Raw genomic sequence first — 23,390 nt, 5'->3', positions numbered from 1 at the left:
CTATTGCATTGTAAGTTAAATATATCTTGGTATTTAAAAACTATTATTGAGTAAACACTTTCCTACCCTCCATTTTCAAATGATAAATCACTAAGACGAAATAATTATTTGCCCGAGGTCATAGCATAAGTGACAGAATGTGGATCTAAATTCGGGTTATCTCTGACCTCTTGGCTATGTGCTACCAGAATCTCATGTATTAATTTAAATAAGAAAAACAAAAAGCTTCTAGAGTCCATATTCGGGTCAGTCAAATTGCATCTTAATAACATCTTCAAAATCATAATGATGAAATACCATTAAATCTTTAATATTATATTCTGGTAAGTTTTATCACTAAAAACATTTTTGCATTCAATTTTTAAAAACTGGTAATCAGTTCTTTATATTGTAACCTCTGATTTGTCTGGAGATCAGATAATAAAGATTTACATAGAAGTGGATTTTATAGATCTGTACCATCCAATAATCTACTGGCCACATGTGGATTTTAAAATTTAAATTAATTTAAATGAGCTGAAATTACAAATTTAGTTCCTAAGTCACACTAGCCACATTTCATGTGCTTTATAGCTACATGAGCCTAGAGGCTACTGTAATAAACTGCATAACTGGAGTTCAGAAAAGAGGTCTGGGATGAAGGTAAACATTTGAGAATCACTAGCATATGGGTTTTATCTAAAGTCATGAGATCACCAAGGAAGTGAGCAAATATAGGGAATAAAAGAGTAAAACTGCAGTGGAAGAATCTAATAAGACATAAAAGAAGAGGAAGAATCAGCAAAGGAGAATGAAGAAGGGTGGCTAATAAGGTAAGAGGAAAACCAAGAATGCGGTATTGCAGAAACCATGTATCAAGAAGTGATCAAATGTGCCAAATGCTGCTGATAGGTCAAGATAACGGCAAAGAACTGACCATTGGAATTAGCAGTGTGAAGGTCACTGGAGAGCTTGAAAAGAACAGATCAGAGATTTCAACAAATTTATAGAAAATGAAAAATGATTAGAAACATCTGACTGAAAACATTACGGGCGGGGGGAGGGGTGCTGCAGTACATATAGAAGTTATCTGACTACAAAACCTGTGAATACAGAATCAGCATGCTTGGTAGAGGGCAAATCAAAATGAAATCCAGGAGAAATAGGGGAAGATTCAAATTTAAAACACCCAAGCCAAACAGTCTGCAAAATCTACAGAAAATGAAGGCTGCCCAGCATTAACCACAACATCCACCCTCACAAAAATCAGTGGAATTGTCTCTAAAAAATAAATATTGAACAAACCATTCAGGAAGACTGAAGCCTTCTAGAATGGATACCTTGTCCCTGTTATTCTCATTTTGGCAATCAGCCTGACAATCCCGCCTGTTTACCCTAAATATAAGCTGCCAGTTAATTTGTCCTAGCTGTATATACAAAATTCTTAATAAACATTCTGCTTAGGTGAACAAAATAGTGAGATTATAGAACTATTCACACAACAGAAAATGGAAACCATATTTGTATGCAATCCTTCATTTTTAAAAATAGACACCAAGGATCACCAGATATATAAGGAAAAACCATTGGCATGAAAGAAAAACACAGGATACATAAACAGATGAAAAAACCTGAACATAGATGAAACATCAATTTGGAGAAGAGAATTTAGAAAGATTTAGGAAGATGTAATGACATCCACAAAACACTGATACAAGGGAACAAACAGGACAGGAAAGAGACCACATAGCAAAAGGACAACTGGTGAATTAAGAGAGATTAAGAATAAAGAAATGAGAGGACTCTGAGACAGACTAGTTAGAAAAAGGAAGGGTAAAGGAGGAATCAAAAGATGAGTCCAGATATGAGACAGAAAAGTAAACTGAAGCTCACTCATGGCAATGACTACATTTCTGTCACATATGACAGAAAGATTAGCTTACATATCTTGCTGCAGAAATCTGAAGCTGAATATCCTTTCTAAGATTAAATTTTATATTTCAGAGCCATGTATACTACAATAGCTCTGTTCAACTTTGCCTAAACTCTCAAAAATTTTACATCTGATCTTTTTAAAAAAGATGCTACCTGCAAATAACTTCTATAAATCTTCAAAATATAAAAAAAAAAATTAAGAAGTTGATAATACATCAATTGGAAAGCTTTGGAAAGGTAAACATGGTATCTATAAAATATAAATTTAATGACCTAGCTTGTACTTTAGCTATGGTAGGATTATATTATATAGTTTTCATATTCATTAAATCAATAAGATCTCATTTTCATTTTCTATGGTTTATGGTCTTTAGTTGTTTGCTTTTTATTTTTCACTGGTAGTTAGTTAATTCATTTGTAAAAGTAATCCATTGGGAAAATGCTACAGTATACTTTGACAATTAAATCAAGAAGGTTCTTAAACAAAAGGAACACACAACACACAAAGAAACGTAACTGAAAAAGAAGAAACACTTAAAGTGTGTTTTCTATTTCTAACATATGGGGAAAAAAGTTGAAAATTATAAGGTTGGAACCATATGTGCCATATAAACATCATATAAAATAGCTTCTTACAAAATAAATGGCTAGGAAACACTGGGCAGACTCAAGCTCATTTGAATCTGCTAACTTAAATGAGAAAATTTGGTATTCATATTCTCCCCTCAGTGCATATTAGGAGAAATTTATCAGCACCGCACTCTCCCGAGTGAGCCACGGGCCGGCCCAGGAGAAATTTAATATCTCAGTGGGGACATTAATACAAAATGCATATCCCTGTGCATGAGAACCATTCATTAAGTGTATTAATATTCACTAGAGTTGATAAATTTTTTTCTTAATTAGGAAATGATAAATATGTAGAATATATTTTAAATTACCAACATGTTTAGAAACACTTTACTAATTCAAGTAACATCTATCATTCAGGAAATTTGGGCCTTTTATTACAAGTAAGTGATAAGTTTTAACACTTAACCAGTAGATTAACTCAGATCACTGGAGAGTTACTTAGTATAATACTGATACTGGATACTAAACTGGCACCTTATACCTTTAATGTACTGATCAAACATTAATTTTAAAGGATCCAATTATGACAACAACAAAAAAATCTAACAAATGAAGTCTTAGTCTTTGTGGACAGGGAATATAAAAGAGTCATATCTTAAAGGAAAAATCTATGTGATCAAGATCTGCCCCATGCACCAGGGTTTTTGTGTTGACTGGTGGTTAGAGAAGGGGTATGAAATGATAAAGATTAGCTGGGGAGTAATTCTTGGTCCTCGGTAGATCCAATGGATAACAGAATTAAAACGATCAAGCAAGTTTCACTGGCTATCTGACATATATATGTTTTCATCCAGCTCCATTTTTGTGCCTTTTTAAAAAATTAAGCTACCATTAATGAATTAATGCTAGATAAATTAAAGACAATAGTAATAAACTACATTTGGTTACTTAATCATTTAAAAAGTGGTTTCACAGTGCTTGTTAGCTCATTAAATCACTATAATAGCTTTTTTAAAAAGCAGAAAAATGAAGCATCACAACCTCCACTTTATACATAAAAAACTTCACATGCTTTTCCCATGCCCCCTATATAGTCCACCTTTTTTTAATGGGGACCGATCCTCTTAAGACTCAATTCAGGGGCCAACTCTGTGGCTCACTTGGGAGAGTGCGGCGCTGGGATCCTATATAGGAATGGCTGGTGCGCTCACTGGCTGAGTGCGGTGCAGGCGACACCAAGCCAAGGGTTACAATCCCCTTACCGGTCACAGGAAAAAAAAAAAAAAAAAAGACTCAATTCAGAAAATACTAAGTCATTAAATTCTTTTTTAACTTTTCCAAGACACATAAGTCTCGGTTAGGCACCCCCTGAATGTATTCACATATTTTTTTTTAAACCATTTTTTTTATCATTTAAAAGCATTTAAACATATGATAGCGTTTATCACAATGCATTATAACTGTCTGCTTATTTGTCTATTCCTAATAAAAAAAAAACTGTAGATTTCTTGAAGGCAGGATTGGTAATTTTTAATCTGAACTAGCACCAACTACACTGCTTGGCCTACTATAGGCAATTCAGAAGTTGAGTAAATCAAGTTAAGTGACTTGCTGAGTGATAAAGGTAGAATTAGAAATTTGGTGTTAATTCCTATCCTGAAGTTCATTCCTCTAAATATCACTGCTTCTGTCAATAAACAACGTAACAAAATATTTGATGGAAAAAAAGTACCCTTCCTCCCATTCTGATGTTATTTACTATAGAACAGTACTTTCTTGAAAGGAAAAACTACAGGTTACAAAGTGGAATTAAGATCTCAAATTTTTCTGATGCCTCTTGAGATTATGCTTTTAAAGATGGTCAAATCCTAAGAAAAACAGAGGCTAACAAATGGGTTTTGTTGTGTTTCATCACCTATGGAACAAAGGAATGTCTACCAACCCAACCCATATCGTCATACAGATTTTGGCCTGTCTCTATGTTATCTCATTACATGCCAAAGATGGGTTAAGGTTAGTACTTATTGTAGAAAGCCAAAGTTTCAAAAGTTAGTGTGTTCTAGTATATTACTCAAGTTTGAGATGCTTGCTTGAAAACTTTCCTCTTAATATTACTTCATCTTAGTGTCTTTTTTGGCATGCTTCTAAAAATTCTATATTCACTATTTCCCTGACATTTTTTCCCCCATAATCATCACTTAACACATTTTATTAAACAATGTTTTGTTTTTCTTTTTTAAAAGATGACCAGTAAGGGGATCTTAACCCTTGACTTGGTGTTGTCAGCACCACGCTCTCCCAAGTGAGCTAACCGGCCATCCCTATATATGGATCCAAACTGTGGCCTTGGTGTTATCAGCACTACACTCTCCCAAGTGAGCCACGGGCTGGCCCTAAATCATGTTTTAAAGTAAGATTTCCTACATTTCTTTGGCCACAATGCAAACTGCATGATTTCAAACTGGAGGAAAAAAAAAAAAAAAAAAAGAACCTCCTAAAATCTCACGTTGTTTATTCTCATGATACTTTATGGGTTTTAAAATATTTTCCTGATCCTGACAATTCTATGAAGTAAAAAATATAGAGACATTTATCTGGAGAGATAAAATCAACTAAGAACACCACTAGGAAGTGGCAGAACTAGGGGCCAGGCCCAGCTCTTCTGGCCTTCTGACCCCAAATCTATAAGTCTACTGCTTTTTCCACATACACATGCGCTGAATTCAGAAAAGTGATTGTTTTGGAGAACAAATTCTTGCTTTAAAAGCTGCATAACAAAACTTTTTTTTAATATTTGTGGACATTTGTCTACAGAAAAGTCAGTTAATTCTATAGATTATCTTTATCTGTGATAGTGAATTAATTTCATCTATCTCATCCACCTGAATTGAAGTCTTAGAATTTTGAAAGTTTGAAATCAGAATTCAATAACACATTCTTTTTCAATTAATAGTTCAAAGCTCATTAAGTAATTCTAACAGAAAGCTGCCAATTCTAATGAGATGAGAAGGTTCTTTAAAGCTCACTTTACCTTCCTTAAAATGGAAACCTCTTTTTACCATCAGCTATGTTTATTGAGTGTCAATCTAATTACTAATTTTTGCCAAAATGTTTTCTTTGAAATACAAGAACCATGCTTCCAGCTTAGATGCAATCTACCTTCTATAATGGGTTATACAAGGATATTACAGCATCTCTGGTAAAATTATGACCCAGGATTCATTTTACATTTCAGTTATACAGAAGTCTTGAAAACAATAAAAAATTTTAACTGGAAGAAAGTTCTTAATTTTAAGAGCTGGTCAAGAGAATATATGCCAAAACCTTGAGCAGGGGTCAACTTCACTTCCCTGAACCCATGCCTCTAGGAATAGGCAGTCTGGTGTGGTGAGGGTAAGTACTGAGTTGGTAGTAAGGAGGTCTTGCTTCAGACACCACTGCCACTAGTCTAATGAATTCTGACAAGTCAGCCCCTCCGATTTTCAGTTTCACTCTAAAGGGATTGAATAATAAAAGATTTAAGGTTCCAGAAGTGCTGAAATGATTTCCACCCTGTATGATTTTCATGTTTACCCTTCTTTTTCTGAGAGTTTTGTTGAGAACGAAATGAGGATATATATGAAAGCACTTTATACATTTTTATACAAATACAAGTTTCTGTTACTGTTTGTAGATTTTCTTCATTATACAAAGAAAGTATGGAAACTGTTCTGAGATGCAGTATAATATGCTCACTACATGGTGAGGCATTTATATGGTCTATAACCTATAATTTAAACTAAAATGTTAAAATTACAATTTTATTTCTTATAAAAATTACTCAGGGAAGATGCTATAGTTTTAATTTTAATAGGATTAGCTGATTTATTATTCTGTAATTAAGAATTTAGAGTTAAAACCTAATGAACAGTTCCTAAAGTGTCTTATAAGAGTTGTGTCCAGCTTTTCTCCTCTCTAACACACCCCTCACACAGACATCAGCTGTATTTTTTAAAAACAAATTCTATCATCTCTTTCATACTCATAACTTGGACAACTCTATTTTATCTAGAGAATAAAATGTGAATTCCTCAGTATGGCACAATCTGACCCCAGTCTACCTTTGCCCTAAACACATCCATCTCACCATTTCCAGCTAAACCAAGACTCAAACCATTCCCTAGCCATGTCAAGCTCTAAGTGTTGTTAAAGAAAAAAAAAATTATTCAATGATATTTGTTAAAACATGGTAAGGAACACTTTATTCAGGGCATTGCAAGAGATATAGAGACCACTGCAATATGATCTTGCAATGGGGGAAGGATTGGGCTGGACTCTGAATACAGCACTGGCAAGTGGAAAGGAGCTTGGAAGTCAGGAGAAAAGGATGAATCAAAAATGGCTCCCCTAAACAAATGGGTAAATGTGGTGTGGAGTGCTGGATTAGGAACACTTGATGTGTGATAGGGGAAGTGGAAGTGTAAGAAAGGGTTTTTTGGGGGCAGGGAATCATGAGTTCTGTTTGGACATATAAAATCTGAGAAATCTCTTAGCTATTCTATCCCTCTTTATTCCTGTGACACTTTGTCTAGAGTCAGCTCTCTATACCTGTTGGTTCCACATCCATGGATTCAACCAACAGCTGATGAAAAACAATGGGAAAAATTCTTCAAAGTTCCAAAAAGCAAAATTTGAATTTGCCACATGCACAGTACTATGTTGAATCCACCCAAATGAACTGTTGTGTAAGCACTGTATTATGTATTATAAGTAATCTAGAGAGGATATACATAGATTATATGCAAATACTACTCCATTTTATATCAGGGACTTAAGCATCTTGAAGTTTTTTTTATCTGTGGGGGGTCCTGAAACCAATCCCACACAGATCCTGAGGGATGACAGTACTGTTATTTCAAAATTTATCACACTCTGACTTAACTTGCTGCATACTCATTTGTCTCCCCAACCAGACTGTAGGCTCCTTGAAGGGAGTGATTGCAATATTTATTTCATATCCTAAGGAGAGAGCCTTTAACAAAGTAGTCACTTAAAATGATTTTAGAATGAAGACAGTATTCTAGAAACTCTGAGGCATACAAACCACCGAAATAAGCAATGCTTACTTTTCTAGCAGTCTCCATTACCTAGAACTCATCTTGAATAAGGTCAATAGAAGTTATAGCAGAAAATAAACACATTTCAGAGTCTAGCACTGCAGAATGTAGAACTACTCATACGTAATATATGTAAAATCAACCCCTGCTCTTAAGACTCCTTGAGTGAGTGCTAGTGGGCCCATACTTCCTAGCCCTGTGTAAATAGCTTTTCCCTATACTACACAAAGCCAAAAATCTATAGATATATTTCCAAATTTCAAATAACTTTTCAGTAAGATTTTATTTTTTAACACTCTATATTATTTCTGCAGTCCTGTATTTCAGATTCTAATAGATTATTTGTACAATCAAGAACACTTGATTATTTATTCACTTTTAAAATTGATCTGAACATTAAGCAGAACCATAGAATTTTTGAGACGGAAATTCACCAAATCCAGAGCTCTCATTTACCTATAGAAATAAAAAAAAAACCAAGGCCTGAAGGAATTGCTCAAGATTCTACATTTAGAAGTGGAGCTAGGTCTTGAAAATAGTTCATCTTTTCTGCAAAGACTGGCTTCTTAATGAATAAAATGGATTAATCTGGCCATTTTGCAATGAACTACAGTACATATTCTGCTTTTATAACTTTTCTACACAGTGATATCTCAATATATTTTCTAGGAAGGATATGCCTTAAAATGAGGTGAGGGATATCAGTAACCAAAACAAAATCAAGTGAAGCAGTCTCATGTTTCATATGATTTAATGGTAATGCTTCTGAGATAGTGTGCACATGGATGAACATGCATGATAAAAATATTCCACATATGGCCTATATGGCCAGGGAAGCTGAAAGGAAACGAAGTCAATCCTATGCATGACTGTGAAGTCTGTAAGGCTTGCCTTTATCATATCTAGCTTTCCCTTTATTCTTTATGTCTCATTGATAATCCTTCTTCCCATTTCAAAGGGCTTCACCTATCTGTCCTCTCTGCTCTTTTCCTTTGCAGAAAATGAAAGAATTCTATATCTATTATCACACCTTCTTGGCTAAAAGACATAAGACAATATTTAAACAAATTTTAACCAACACATTAACTCAACTGGACATTTACGTTCCAAGCCTTTAATCCCAAAATGTGAAATGAAAGGTTTGTTCCCAGAAGAATTTTAGACCTCAGCAGAAAGGCGGTAGGGATGGAGTGCTGGAGAAAGGTTCCCTCCCTCCTAGTCATTAAAAGGACAAAGTCTGAAGGTAAACCAGATATCTATTTACGGTGCACAGAATAAGAGCCTAAAGGGGTAGCATATGGTACAACCTCCAATGAAAATAACAATGACCAACATAATTGCTCCAACTTCTGGCAGATTTCTAGAACACTAGAAAGTAAAAATTTCTAAGGTTTGAGATAATCATTAATTACTATAGTGGTTTGAAGTTAGAATTCAAAGTATTTTCAAAGCTAGCTTACACATATTCACCATGTTTACAATATAAATGTTATATTCATATAGCACCTTATGCTTATAAAGTGTCTTCATATATGTTATGTCATTTGAACTTCAATAATAAACATCATTTCCAGTTTTCAAATGAAGAGACTAAGGTTTGCAGGTAATAAGGATAATAAAAGGCACAGCGAGGACCAGAACATGAGAGTTCTGAATCCAAGTATTTTCTCACAGTAAAATGTAGCCTATACAGACAATATTTTAAAAATTTGCACATGTAAATTCCATATACTTTCACATTAGAAAAGTGATATTGTCCCCAAATTTCTAAGTAGATTATGTCGATCTTTTCAAACTCAAGTTTCTTCTTACTACAATCTCTGTCAAAGATAACTGTTTTGTTATTTTCAGCTGTCTCAGCTTTCTAAAAGAATCAGTATAGAAAAAATACTGTCAAAAACATATAGCTAACAAACAGAAAAAGTCATCTTTCAATAACAAAAATAAACATTTCTCACTTAGATGCTTTTTCTTTGATATCCTTTGAAAACCTTATTCAAATTCATTTAAAACGCCAGCCTTTCACCTCAGTGATTAATGTAAATTTCTGTAATGAGCTTCTTTGCATATTTTATTAATTTGGCGACTTTCAAGGGATGTGTTACTACTGCAGGTTGCATCCTATTTCTGCATGCATTTTGCCTTGGCTTTCCTAGAAATGGTTCTTCTATCCAACTGGGAAAATGAATCAGATTTAATATGATACATGTTTAAAACTCACATTTTGCCTTTCTTGATAGTGAGATGTGACCTTGTTAGTATCCCAGGCTGGTGAAGTAGAAGTAGAAATATATACTTACAGAGCTTATATACTCTTTTATGTTATTTTCATTCTAAGTTTAACTGATTTTTATTTTTATTTATTTATTTATTTATTTATTTTTTAAAAGATGACCGGTAAGGGGATCTTAACCCTTGACTTGGTGTTGTCAGCACCATGCTCAGCCATTGAGCGAACCAGCCATCCCTATATGGGATCCGAACCCGGGGCCTTGGTGTTATCAGCACCGCACTCTCCCGAGTGAGCCACGGGCCGGCCCACCACTTTTAAATGATCTGTTCAATAGAACATAGTTTCAAAGTATCTACTGTTAAATTTTACCTAGCTCCAAATTTACTTTTGAAATAACTTTGGTGATTTTAAGAAAAAAGAGCTGCTAGGATAGAATTCTTCAAATGTGAAAACTGACAACTACAATGCCATTAGCTTTATTTCTGAAGGGAAATAAGTGAGATTCATTAAAAAAAGAGCATCTGTACACTTGAAAGAATAGTCAAAGTAAGAAAGGGGCTCACCGGTTTGAGAGAAACCAAACTGATGTAGAATCTCATCAGCAGTCAGCATGTTTGGCTGTTTTAACTTAGACTGTTGTGAGGAGGCTGGTGGTGGCGAAGTGAGTGAGAGATTTTTGTTGACCTGTAATAGGAAAGGCAAATCAGAAACTATAGCGTAATTTCCTGGGTTACTGATGCAAAAACGGGATGAGAAATATTTGCTTACTACATAAACTTGGACACATGGTAGGTCAAAAGGAGTGGCAATGATTTATATGGATAGTTTTTAAAGTTCACAAAACAGAATAGTTTTTAATCAAGAAAGGAATACAGTGGTATAAAAACATAAATATATGAAAGTAAATCAGCCTTACTAAAGTTTGCTTATCATGGAACTGACATTATTAATAACTTAAAATAGAGTGGTCCTAAGTTATGCAAAGAAATGCAAAAAATAAAAGTGATTTGACGTTTATTTCAATTAAGGAAGAGTTAAAATGTTTCACACCCACATTTCTCTAGCATTTTAGTGAAATAGCAGACTACACAGAAAACACCTGTACTACTCATGTTTATACACATCATGGTGACACAGATAACACAGCTGTAACCTAACTTGCCATGTGAAATAGTTTCCACTGCATCAAAAAACCTTATTAAGACACTGTTTAAAAACAGCACTAAAATAATGATTAAGCAAAATTTCTGTAAGTAAACACAATGTTCTACAATACATAAAACCTATGAGGATTGTCTGAGTACTATGGTCTCACAGAAATGAAATGCATAATGAGTACCTTTTAACTATAGCTGTTGTAGGAAAATAAAGAACAGTTCACTAAAAAAGTTTAAAATGTGTTTTAACAAATTCGTCTTGTAAATTAGAAAAAAATCTAGTTTTTCATTCATTAATACATCATTCATTATATCTTCATTATTTTGTTATCACTTTCAAGAATCATGATCAAATATGATCTATTTTTTAAAAATGGAAACGGTCTAATTTTCTAACTTACTGCAAAATGTAAACCATGAATTACACCAAAATAAATAAATGATAATTTATGGTATATAAATATTAGTATGTGAAACAGCTCCTTTGCTGTTTTTTAAAAAATCAAAACCACACAAAAGACTTCCACTGTATCAGTATTCAAAAATTTCCTTTTGATGTTCTGTATAAGTACTGGGTGTGGTTACATGCCCTTTATCTGACTCATTATTTACATGTTTGTAAATGCTTCTTTTCTTTCAAACAGTGATAGTAAACGGTATGGTATATCTTAGATTAAGTTTTTCTCTTGTAGCAAAGAGCTGTAGCAGATTTGGTTAAAGTTGTTAATTGAGACCACTTACTAATATAGTTTTAAAATACCTAAAATGTTATGATGCCATCTTATAAAAGACAAAAATACTTCTCAAAGTCATTGGAAGGGGTCAAATACCACATCAGTGCTAAAATATTACCCAATTTTAAAAATTCTATAAAGATCCATTATTAAACATTGACCAAAATTAATGTTGACTATTAACACAATACCTACAATAACAATTAAATCACTCAATGTTTTTGAGTTTCATTTTCCATCTTTAAATGGAGATAACAAAAATAATATCTATGCTTCAGTGGGAATGTGTCAGCGGAGCAATAAAGATTAACTGGTATTACAGAGTGCTATTCACATGTTAACCATAAAGCACTAAATAACATATTAAATAAGAAATAGATTAAATAGAGTATATTGGCAAAGGCAAACCATAAAGTGCTGTACAGATAAATGCTACGTAAATATTAGTACTTATTATTAACATCACTAGAAATAAGGATAATTAGGTATACTTAATGTAGTAGGATGATGTAGTAAATAATGGAAGTACTATATACAAAAGGACATATTTATCACTCAACTATTTAATTCACTTCTTTATAGAATCATTTCTCAATTTTACTTCTGTGTTCTTGAAAATTTTTATACTATACGTTAAACAATGTGTTTTAAAATCTGGTGCAAAGAAACAGGCGTAATGGATATACATCCATATATATATGGACAGATGCATACAATATGCAAAATTTTTATAGTCTTGTTCTTCAGAAACTTACTTGTGCTAAACAAAAAAGAATTCCAGAAAAGCTAGAATAGGATGCTTAAATGCTTCTGCTCAAACAGAAAGACTTGTCAACCCTTTTTAAGTAAAATATTGTTTTTTAAAAAAAACTATAATCTATAATTACATGTTCTTTCTAAGCATTTTTATAACTCTGTTCTTTCCTGACATTTTAGAGACTATTCAAATGCCCAGAAAGGGATGAGTAGCAACATAACAGAGCAGGTAACTCAATTTCTAAGGTTTGGGATAATAGTTAATTATTATTTTTATTATTAGTGATTTGCAATTAGAACTCAAAGCATTTTCAAAGCTAGCTTACACATATTTACCAGTTCATTTAGAGGAAGAAAAATAATAATAACCATTAAATAAAGTGAAGCAATATCTATTTTTGAAATATATGCTGTGGAAAAGAATTGCTTAATCATTTTACAACAGAAAGGTTGGCTAAGATAGTCTACCCTACACCAATCTACCCTCTTTTCACAACACACTTTTCTGCTTGCTTCATGCAAAAACCACAGTCTGCCAAAGTCAGTTTAACACCTCCATATTGGAGAAAGCTAAAAGCATAAAAATTTAATTGAACTCATAATAGGGTAAAGAAAAAAAAAACCTAAAACTTCTTCCAAATTAATCACAAAACTGTTTTGCCTACTCTTTTAGTGTATAAGCAGCCTTATGCAAAATATGCAAATACTAATTCTCTAGGAGGTGGTTAATTTTCATGTTAACTCATTGCTCCAAATATACAATTGAATGCAGAAGACTAAACAAGCTAACAAGCAGTTTCTCTTTTCATGATTAGTTAAAATTTAAAGCCTTTGGGAGAGATATAACACTGACTTCCACAAAACTGACTTCCACATATACTTACAAGTCTAATCATTTTAGCTGACTTAAGATTACATGCTACATTCTCCTTAAGTAGAATTGTTTTTGAAGTTTCGAGCTGTGAAGACATCTCAAATTGGTTTTAAATTATAACTGAAAAGATGCTACTGCTGTTCATATACTTAAAAGTTCACAAATTCATCTCTCTTCCACAGACCGGTGTCGTTTTTTTCTACTAAATCCAAACAATAATGCAGATAATATTTTAATATGAAGATAGTTCTGGTGGCAAAAACAAAAGCCAAAAAAAACCCCAACAATAACCAGGAAATGTTTTGTTGCAAGTCATGTACTTGTTGTAAAAATTAAAATAACAGTATTAAAGAACAAATTAAACAGAAAACTTGAGCCAAAGTGAGATTCATGGTATTTGAAGTCAGGTATCTTATACATTCTCATAATGTAAATTCTAAGAGTAGCTTATTTTCCTGTGATTTCTAGGTTAGTAAAGTCTAAGAAATGAGTAGCCTATGGCATCATAAAGAGAAATTCAAACATGATCTCTAGGTCCTCAGATGCTTTCTTTACAAACCAGGACAGAGAAGTGAGAGATTAGGAAGAAACACTGTCAGGAGAAAATTTTACAGTGGTAGGTGCCAGAAAATCTCAACTAAACTAGCTCATTACTACTATGTTAATTAAAACCAGAATTCACACCTGAATCAGTCACTATGAAGTTTTATTTTGTAATATTTAGTCTAGAGTTTTTTGAGCCTCTGATAGGTACCAAGGATGGTTCAAATTACTGATATGACTCCTCCATGTGAAGATCAAAACTAAAATCTAGTCCTGACTCAAAACAATTATCCAGCAATTTGCCTTAGGGTAAGGCAGTTTACCTCTAAACCTTTACCTCCTCTCTTTCTTAGTATACTGCCTTACTTCACAGAGAAAATTTGGTATTGAACTCCCTGAACTCCTAACTTCCAAGTCTATGAAAGAATGAGCCTCTTGCAGCTATTCTCATCTCTTTTCTCCTAGTGTCAGAGGAAAAGAGGCCTTCTGTTGAAGATTAATCCCTCCATCCATCCTCTCGGGGATATCTTTAAAGCTCTTCCAAATTCTACGTTCAAATTCTTTACTATTTACCCATAGGCTAGAAGCGCAGACCCTTCTACTTTAGTACAAAAATAAAAAGCAAACAAAACCTCCCCCTATGATTCCATGATTTCCCTAAGTTTCATTAAAAGCTAAATACCTTAAAAAAAACAGCACACAACTGCTGTCCACACACCTTGACCGTTGACTCTTCAACCAGTTACAACAAAGCTTGTTCTCCACTGTAAGACTAAATCTGAAGTTGAGGTCACACAGGACCTCAAATGATCAAATTCAGCAGATTCATTTAGGCCTCCATCTGACACGTCCACCCTTCTCCTCTGTTTCTGAAAAGCCGTCTTCTCTTGGTTATCCTGCCAGTCTAGCCATTCATTAGTGCTGTCTGCTAGAGCCACTGAGCCCACTTCTTCCCTCATGTCACATGGTTACCCTGGACACGAATATTTGTTTTCATCACTTCATCTGCCTTCTAACGCTGATATTTCTTAAATCTAAAACTCATTCCCTGACCAATAAGCTAATCTTTCTCCACTGTTTACTTTCTTAGGGAGAGCTACACTCTCCACTGAGCTACCCAAGCTAGAAAGCTGGGCCTTATCCTAGACTACTCCCCATGCTCCACAGGAGGTTACTGCAGCTTGTACTACTCCTACAGTCAAGCCAGTCTTTCCAGTACTGTCAAAATAATAAAACTACACCTGCTCTTATCCAGTTTTGGAAAGCCATTAAGAAATAACTGTATATTAAAAAATTATTTTTAAAAACTTTTTCAAATAACAGAAAACCAGTATTCTACTCAAATCTCAACTTAATTTTTTCCTCTTCATGATAAAAATATCCTAACATTTTTGTTTTTTTAAAATAGGAGATTTAAAAAAATTATCTTCTCTGGATTTTCTGTTTTAAAATCTTTAAAACAAAACGTTTTCGGGCTGGCCCTGTGGCTCACTCGGGTGTGAGTGTGGTGCTGGTAGCACTGAGGCCGTGGGTTCGGATCCTATATAGGGATGGCCGGTGCACTCACTGGTTGAGTGTGGTGCTGACTACACCATGCCAAGGGTTGCGATCCCCTTACCAGTCAAAAAAAAAAAAAGCAACATTTTCAATGAATATAGTAATATGTTCTAAGGTAGATTAGACTATAATATAGATTACTTCTTTACTTTTATAGCATTCTTCTACTAAACATAAGTCAGTAAACTTTCACTTGGTTACATTTATATTCATCTAGGGTAAGTGCTATTAATAATTCAAAACCAAAAAACCCAAAAAAACTCAGGGTCCCTGGCTTCAAGAAGCTTACAGAGGAGTGTGGAGAGACAGATATATAAAGATTAGGGGTGGAAGCAATATTATATAAAATTAAAAGAGAGAGAAAGAGAGAGATTCCTCCCTGAGGTAATTCATAATCTAATGCTGGAAAAAGTCAGGCAAAATTAATTATAATTTAAAGCAGAATGAGCCCAATTAAATAACACGGCAGGTATGAATAAATATGTCTGAGAACATGGGAAACAGATTAATTCCATTTGAGAGGAATTGCACAAAGCTTAATGGAAACAGATACCAGGCAATACCATTTCTAATATGCTTCAATCCAACTCTAAACAAAGGAAAGAGCAAGGACATTTGTAAATTACAAATTCATATGTAGACATTCTAGGGCTAGTGCAATTCAAGACTCCAATACCAGTTACTATCTGGGAAGCAATCAGATAAGAACTCTTTCACCTTCCCATCATCCAATCTGCATCTGAACAACTACCCACAGCTCCTACCTATTTCTTTATTAGAAAGGATAAAAAAATCCCTTCTCTTAAAGACAGTCCTTTTAGTACTCAAGATAACATCCCCTTTCACTTTCTTTGGTTTGTTTTTGGTCTCTAAAGATCCATATTTTCTATGAACTTTTTTTTAAAGGGAATTTTTTAATGAAACACATTGATTGTATATGTTCTGAGGTACAGAATTATATTTTAATACATGTGTACAATGTGTGATGATCAAATCTCCTCTTTTTTAAGGACTGGATTCCAACAATTGCCACCTCCAAAGTATATTATCAACTTCTCCATCTCCACTGAATTATCTCCATCAGCAAATAAATATGCTTTAATATTATCTAGTTAATATTTCCCTCCAGCTCCAGCCCTGTGTCTCTGCTCCTCAGTCACTGCAAAGTTTCTTAAAAGAATGGCCTATACTTGCAGGCTCGGCTTTACTGGCTCCCATTCCACCTTCAATACCCTTCAAGTTGTGCTTTCCTTTTTTCACCACTTAATGACAAAGCTTTCATCAAGCTAACCAAAGGCCACCATCTTGCCAAATACAACAGTCAACTCTCTTTTCTCATTTTACTCATTCTCTCAGTAGCATTGGACAATTTACCACTCCATTTTCTTGAAATACTTTTCTCTAGGCTTCTTTGACATGCCCTCTCCTGGACCACTGCCTCAGGTATTTGGCTATACTCTTTCCCAAAGTGATCTCATCCAATATGACAGTGTAAAGAAAAAAAGGACTTGAGACCTGACTTCTCCCCTGAGCACGATTCATATACCCAATTATCTATTTTGTAGCTACCCTCACAGCCAAAACTCTATTCCTAAAACTCATTTCCACCACTCTAGCATTCCTCAGCTCATTAAGAAGCACCACAGCAACTGTACGATTGCTGAAACCAAAAACACAGAAGTTATTCTTAATTCCTCTTTCCCTCACTTCTACATTTGACACATCACCAAGTCCTGATGAATCTATTTTCAAAATATTTCTCAAATCTGTCCATTTGTGTGCATCTCCATTATTTCCATCCTAGTCCAGGCCATGATCTCCTCTTGGGTTACTATAACACTGTGTTAACTAGTCTCTGCTTGGAAGACTCTTATTCCCTAAAATCCATTCTCATATTCTCCCCTGTTTTACACTTCCAATGGTTTGTTTCTCTAGTTAAAACAATATTGTAACTCCTTACCTTGCTTACAAGGCCCTTTAAAAGGCCCTGCCTGATCTACTCCTGATCACCTCCCCAACCTTGTCACAAAACATTGTTTCCCTTGCTCGCTCATTATACTACGCTCACTATACTACTTATGCACAGTGGTCTTTTTTCTGCTCCTTGAGCATAGCAGTGTCAGTCCTAGGTTAGGATTTCTATAGAACATAACTGGCTGCTTGTCAAGTATTTCTCTCAGAGAGACCTTCACATTCCATGACCATTCTCTTGAGAGTAGCCTCCCCTCCCAGTCATTCTCTGTTCCATGTGCTTATTTTATTTTCTTCACATCACTTATATGAAATTACCTTATTTATTTCCTTTTTTTAACTGTTGCCCTACAATAAAATGTTCATGGTCACTGTTACATCCTAAGCACTTCGAAAAATACTTGGAAGGCTCTCAATAAATATTTATTTAAAGAATGCTAATGAAAAAACGAGCAAGCCTTCAACAATATAAAAATCTGGCTGGGATTTAGGAAAGAAAAAACTGATTTATCAGGCACCTAAGGAAAATTTGTTTTTCTGGATCTAATAGATGGGAAAGAGTATAAGTATACTATGCTGTTAAGATTAAAGACTTTTGGGCCGGCCCGGTGGCGCACTGGAGAGTGCACCGCTTGGGAGCGCGGCGGCGCTCCTACCGAGGGTTCGGATCCCATGTGGAGACCGGTTCCCGCTCACTGGCTGAGCGCGGTGCGGGCGCAACACCTAGGGTTGCGATCCTGTTGCCGGTCCCCGGTAAGGGCGCGACACCGAGGGTTGTGATCCCATTACCGGTCAGTAAAAAAAAAAAGACAAAAAGGAAAAAAAAAAAAAAGATTAAAGACTTTTGAATGCCAAGACCATTCAATGGGCAAAGAATAGTCTTTTCAATAGGTAGTGCTGGGAGAAGTGGATAGCCACATGCAACAGAATCAAACTGCACCTGTACATCACACCATACACAAAACTTAACTGCCTCAAGACCTAAATGAAAGAGCTATAACTATAAAAATCTTAGAAGAAAACATTGGAGTAAATCTTTGTGACATATAAGGAATGGTTTCTTATATATGACACAAAAAGCACAAGTGACAAAAAAAGAAACTGAACTTCATAAAAATGAAAGGCTTTTTGTTTCAAAAGACACCATCAAGAAAATGAAAAGACAATCCATGAAATGGGATAAAACATTTGCAAATCATCTATCTGATAAGACACTTGTATCCAGAATATATAGTCTTAAAAGTGAACAACAAAAAAACAATTAAAAAAATGGGCAAAGATTTTGAAAAGACATTTCTCTAAAGAAGATATAGAAATGGCACATCCAAAATGTTCAATATCATTAGTCGTTAAAGAAATGTGAATCAAAATCACAATGATATAACCACTTACCTAGGATGGCTATAATAAAAAAGAATTCAAAGAATACAAGTGTCGGTGAGGATGAGGAGAAATTGTAACCATAGTACATTGCTGGTAGAATTCTAAAATGGTACAGCAACTTGGAAAACATTTTGGCAGCTCCTCAAAATGTTAAACATTGAGTTACCACCATATGACACAACAATTCCACTCTCATATAAACAAATGGATGTTTATTCAACTGAATTTCTGAATTTTGAGAATGTGCAGAAGAGGAGGAAAGGATGAACACATGGCACCATTCCAACTCCTTAAATTACTTTTTCAACAACTGAGTTAAAGGCTGTACATAAAAATAACCTTGCTTGTAAAAGGAGGAAAACTTTATATATTCTGGATATTAGTCCTTTGTCAGATGTGTATTTTGCAAATATTTTCTCCCACTCTGTTGGCTGTCTTTTAGCTCTGTTAATTGTTTCTTTTGCTGTGCAGAAGCTTTTTAGTTTGATATAGTCCCATTTGTTTATTTTTCCTTTGGTTGCCCGTGCTTTTGGAGTCATATTCATGAAGTCTGTGCCCAGCCCTATTTGCTGAAACGTTTCTCCTATGTTTTCTTTAATAAGTTTTACTGTTTCGGGGTGTATATTTAAATCCTTAATCCATTTTGAGTTGATTTTAGTACAAGGTGAGAGATATGGGTCTAGTTTCAATCTCCTGCAAATGGATAACCAGTTATCCCAGCACCCTTTGCTGAAGAGGGAGTCCCGACCCCAGTGAATAGACTTGATGCCTTTGTCGAAGATCAAATGGCAGTAAGTACGTGGGTTGATTTCTGGGTGCTCTATTCTATTCCATTGATCAGTGTCTCTGTTTTTATACCAGTACCATGCTGTTTTGGTTATTATAGCTTTGTAGTATAGTTTAAAGTCAGGTAGAGTAATACCTCCAGCTTTATTTTTTTTGCTCAGCGTTGCTTTGGCTATTCATGGTCTTTTGTTATCTGCAAATGGATATTCAGTTATCCCAGCACCCTTTGCTGAAGAGGGAGTCCTGACCCCAGTGAATAGGCTTAATGCCTTTGTCGAAGATCAAATGGCAGTAAGTGTGTGGGTTGATTTCAGGGTGCTCTATTCTATTCCATTGATCAGAGTCTCTGTTTTTATACCAGTACCATGCTGTTTTGGTTATTATAGCTTTGTAGTATAGTTTAAAGTCAGGTAGAGTAATACCTCCAGCTTTATTTTTTTTGCTCAGCGTTGCTTTGGCTATTCGTGGTCTTTTGTTATTCCAGATAAATGACTGTATAGTTCTTTCCATTTCTGAGAGAAATGTCATAGGAATTTTGATGGGGATTGCATTAAATTTGTATATTACTTTGGTTAGTAGTCATCTTCACTATATTGATTCTTCCAATCCAGGAGCATGGGATGTCTTTCCATCTTCTTGTATCCTCTCTAATTTCTCTCAGAAGTGGTTTATAGTTCTCGTTATAGAGATTTTTCACATCCTTAGTTAGTTCAATTCCTAGGTATTTTATTTTTTTGGCAACTACTGTGAATGGGCAGGCTTTCTTGATTTCTCTTTCTGCTTGTTCACTATTGGTGAAAAGAAATGCTACTGATTTTTGTGTGTTGATTTTGTATCCTGCTACTGTGCTGAACTCTTTTATCACCTCTAAGAGTTTTTTAATAGATGATTTGGGCTGTTCGATATATAGGATCATGTCATCTGCAAACAGGGACAGTTTGACTTCATCCTTTCCAATCAGGATGCCCTTTATTTCCTTCTCGTTTCTGATTGCTCTGGCTAATACTTCCAAAACTATGTTGAATAGGAGTGGTGAGAGTGGGCATCCTTGTCTGGTTCCTGTTCTTAAAGGAAAAGCTTTCAGTTTTTCCCCATTCAGGATGATATTGGCAGTGGGTTTATTATATATGGCTTTGATTATGTTGAGATACTTTCCATCTATACCTAATTTATAAAGGGTCTTTATCATGAATGAGTGTTGGATTTTATCAAATGCTTTTTCGGCATCAATAGAGATGATCATATGGTCCTTGTGTTTGATTTTATTAATATGGTGGATCACATTTATTGATTTGCATATGTTGAACCAACCTTGCTTCCCTGGGATGAATCCCACTTGATCGTGATGAATGATCTTGCATATGTGTTGTTGTATTCTGTTTGCTAATATTTTATTGAGGATTTTTGCATCAATATTCATCAAGGATATCGGCCTGTAGTTTTCTTTCTTGGTTATATCTTTACCTGGTTTTGGTATCAGGATGATGTTTGCTTCATAGAATGAGTCTGGAAGCTTTGCTTCTGTTTCAATCTTTTGGAATAGTTTGTATAGAATCGGTGTCAATTCTTCTTTGAATGTTTGGTAAAATTCTGCTGAGAATCCATCTGGTCCCGGGCTTTTCTTTGTTGGGAGATTTCTGATAACATCTTCAATCTCCTTTAATGTTATCGGTCTGTTCAGGTTTTCTATATCTTCTTGATTTAATTTTGGAAGCTTGTGTGAGTCCAGAAATTTGTCCATTTCCTCTAGGTTTTCGAACTTGTTGGCATATAGCTGTTTATAGTAGTCTCGCCGGGGGTGGGGTGGGGAAGAAGATATAACAACTATACTTTTATGAAGTTGTTACAACAAGCAAACGGAAAGGACATTCTTGGGGGGGAGGGGAGAGAGGGAGGAGGGAGGGAGGTGTCGGTGATGGGCCATAATAATCATATACATTGTATATTGACAAAATAAAAATTTAACGAAAAAAAAAAAAAAAAAAGAGGAGGAAAACTGCTGTGTTGAAAGCATCTCATATGCATTTTAGCTGAAACTGTTTTATAATCAAGAGCCTTTTGTATACTATCAGTTTTAGACTAACTTTGAGGCCTTAAGCAAATCAGTTAACCTCAATAAGCCTGTCTCTTCCTTTCTAAAATTGGAATAACAATATCTAATCTGTCTCTCAGGATTATTATATAGTTAACTGTAAAAAGAATTGTGAAATACTTGTGTAAATAATAAAGAGCATTAGCACAACATATCATTTATGTACAGCCTGTATGCATTTCAGTGCTTATACAATTTATTCAGCATACACCCACTGGAACTGTATTTTTTGGTGTCTCTTACATATTAAGCATCATACAAATTTTTTTATCAGAGAATGAAATGACCTTGCTGGTCCCTTACTGAAAGCAGAAACCAATCAGTTGGTATTCTTAAATCTTCTAAAGTCTGAAGCTACTTGCTAAATATTCACCCTTACTGAATTCTCAAGGTCCAGTATTATAATTCTTTGATAAATTAGAGCTCCAATAAGGAAAGTACATATCAGGTAACTTTTGTAAAAGTTAATGGTGCATTCCAATTCTTTAGCGCATCATAATGAGAACTATAGTTTGAAAGTTATCCTCCTAGTAATAAAAACTACTTACTTTTGCAGCACAGGATCGTATCACCTCCTAAAAGAAATACAATACAATAAAGAAGTATTCATAATTTCATTTAAATAAAGTATTGACTCTTTTCAACACATTCAGATGTTAATCTTCTAATAACAAAAATTAGCATTTGGGAGAGTTTCTTTGTCTCTCTGCAGTTGTCATTCCGCACTGTTTCCAATGAGCTGGAAGGAGTACAAATTGAAGAAATAGACTTAACATGTTCGTGGTAAATCTAATTTGCCAAAACAAAAGGCACTGACAGACTCCTGAGGGCCCACATCTATCTGCCTCAAGAAAAACCCATCTCAATAAACTTAGTATAAATACTAAAATTCTGTACTAGAACACTAAAAGGTCTAAAAGACCGAAGCTGAGTTAATTACAGTATGATGAGGGTACCTCAAAAAGTTCATGGAAAGGCTGGTTGGTTAGTTCAGTTGGTTACAGGGCAGCCCTACAACACCAAGGTCAAGGGTTTGGATACCCATACTGGCCATCAGCCAGAAAAAAAAAAAATTGTGGAAAAACAGAATTAAAAAATATGAATCTTTCCATGAATTTTTTTTGAAGTACCCTCATATATAATTACCTCTACAAATAGCAAAAATATCCATAAATATAATTCCCATATTAATGGTTTAAATCAGATAAAACCTGATAATAAACACTACTAAATGTTAAACTATATGACTAGTATTGAAGGAGCTACAGAAACTGTCTATCACTCATGGGACAAGGCCAAGAAAAGGTCAGTTTTGAAAGAGAAATTAGTAAAAACCAAAATATAATAAACAATTTGAAAATTTGCTGCTAAGAAGACACCAGAATTACTTAGCTACAATTGGGGTTGACCAGCATATATCATTAGCCTAGTACAGAACTAGACAAAAATGGTAACAATCAACTTGGAGTTTAGAAAAAAAGAAAACTGAAATAGCGGAATATGAATTTTTTTTTTTTTTTTGTCTTTTGTCTTTTTCCGTGTCCGGCAACGGATCGCAACCCTCAGTGTTGCCCCCGTACCGGACCGGGAACCAGCAATGGGATTGCAACCCTCGGTGTTGCTCCCGCACCTCGCTCAGCCAGTGAGCTGGAACCGGTCTGTATGTGGGATCCGAACCCTCGGACGGGAGCGCCGCCCCGCTTCCCCAGCGCAGCACCCAC

The 23,390-nt window shown here is 34.8% G+C and overlaps 1 protein-coding gene across 1 annotated transcript in view; it reads right to left on the bottom strand.

The window, feature by feature from the left end:
- Positions 1 to 23,390, bottom strand: part of AHI1 (Abelson helper integration site 1) — a 188,800-nt gene that overhangs the window by 86,311 nt on the left and 79,099 nt on the right. The window contains exons 18-19 of the mRNA XM_008581425.1: positions 22,218 to 22,244; positions 10,380 to 10,500 (exon numbers count right to left, since the gene is read on the bottom strand). Coding sequence (XP_008579647.1) covers positions 10,380 to 10,500; positions 22,218 to 22,244 — 148 coding nt within the window. The remainder of the gene's footprint in view (positions 1 to 10,379; positions 10,501 to 22,217; positions 22,245 to 23,390) is intronic.

Source organism: Galeopterus variegatus, unplaced genomic scaffold (assembly GCF_000696425.1).
Source record: "Galeopterus variegatus unplaced genomic scaffold, G_variegatus-3.0.2 Scaffold2353, whole genome shotgun sequence".
Lineage (NCBI taxonomy): Eukaryota > Metazoa > Chordata > Mammalia > Dermoptera > Cynocephalidae > Galeopterus > Galeopterus variegatus.
This window is presented reverse-complemented; position numbering and strand designations above follow the sequence as displayed.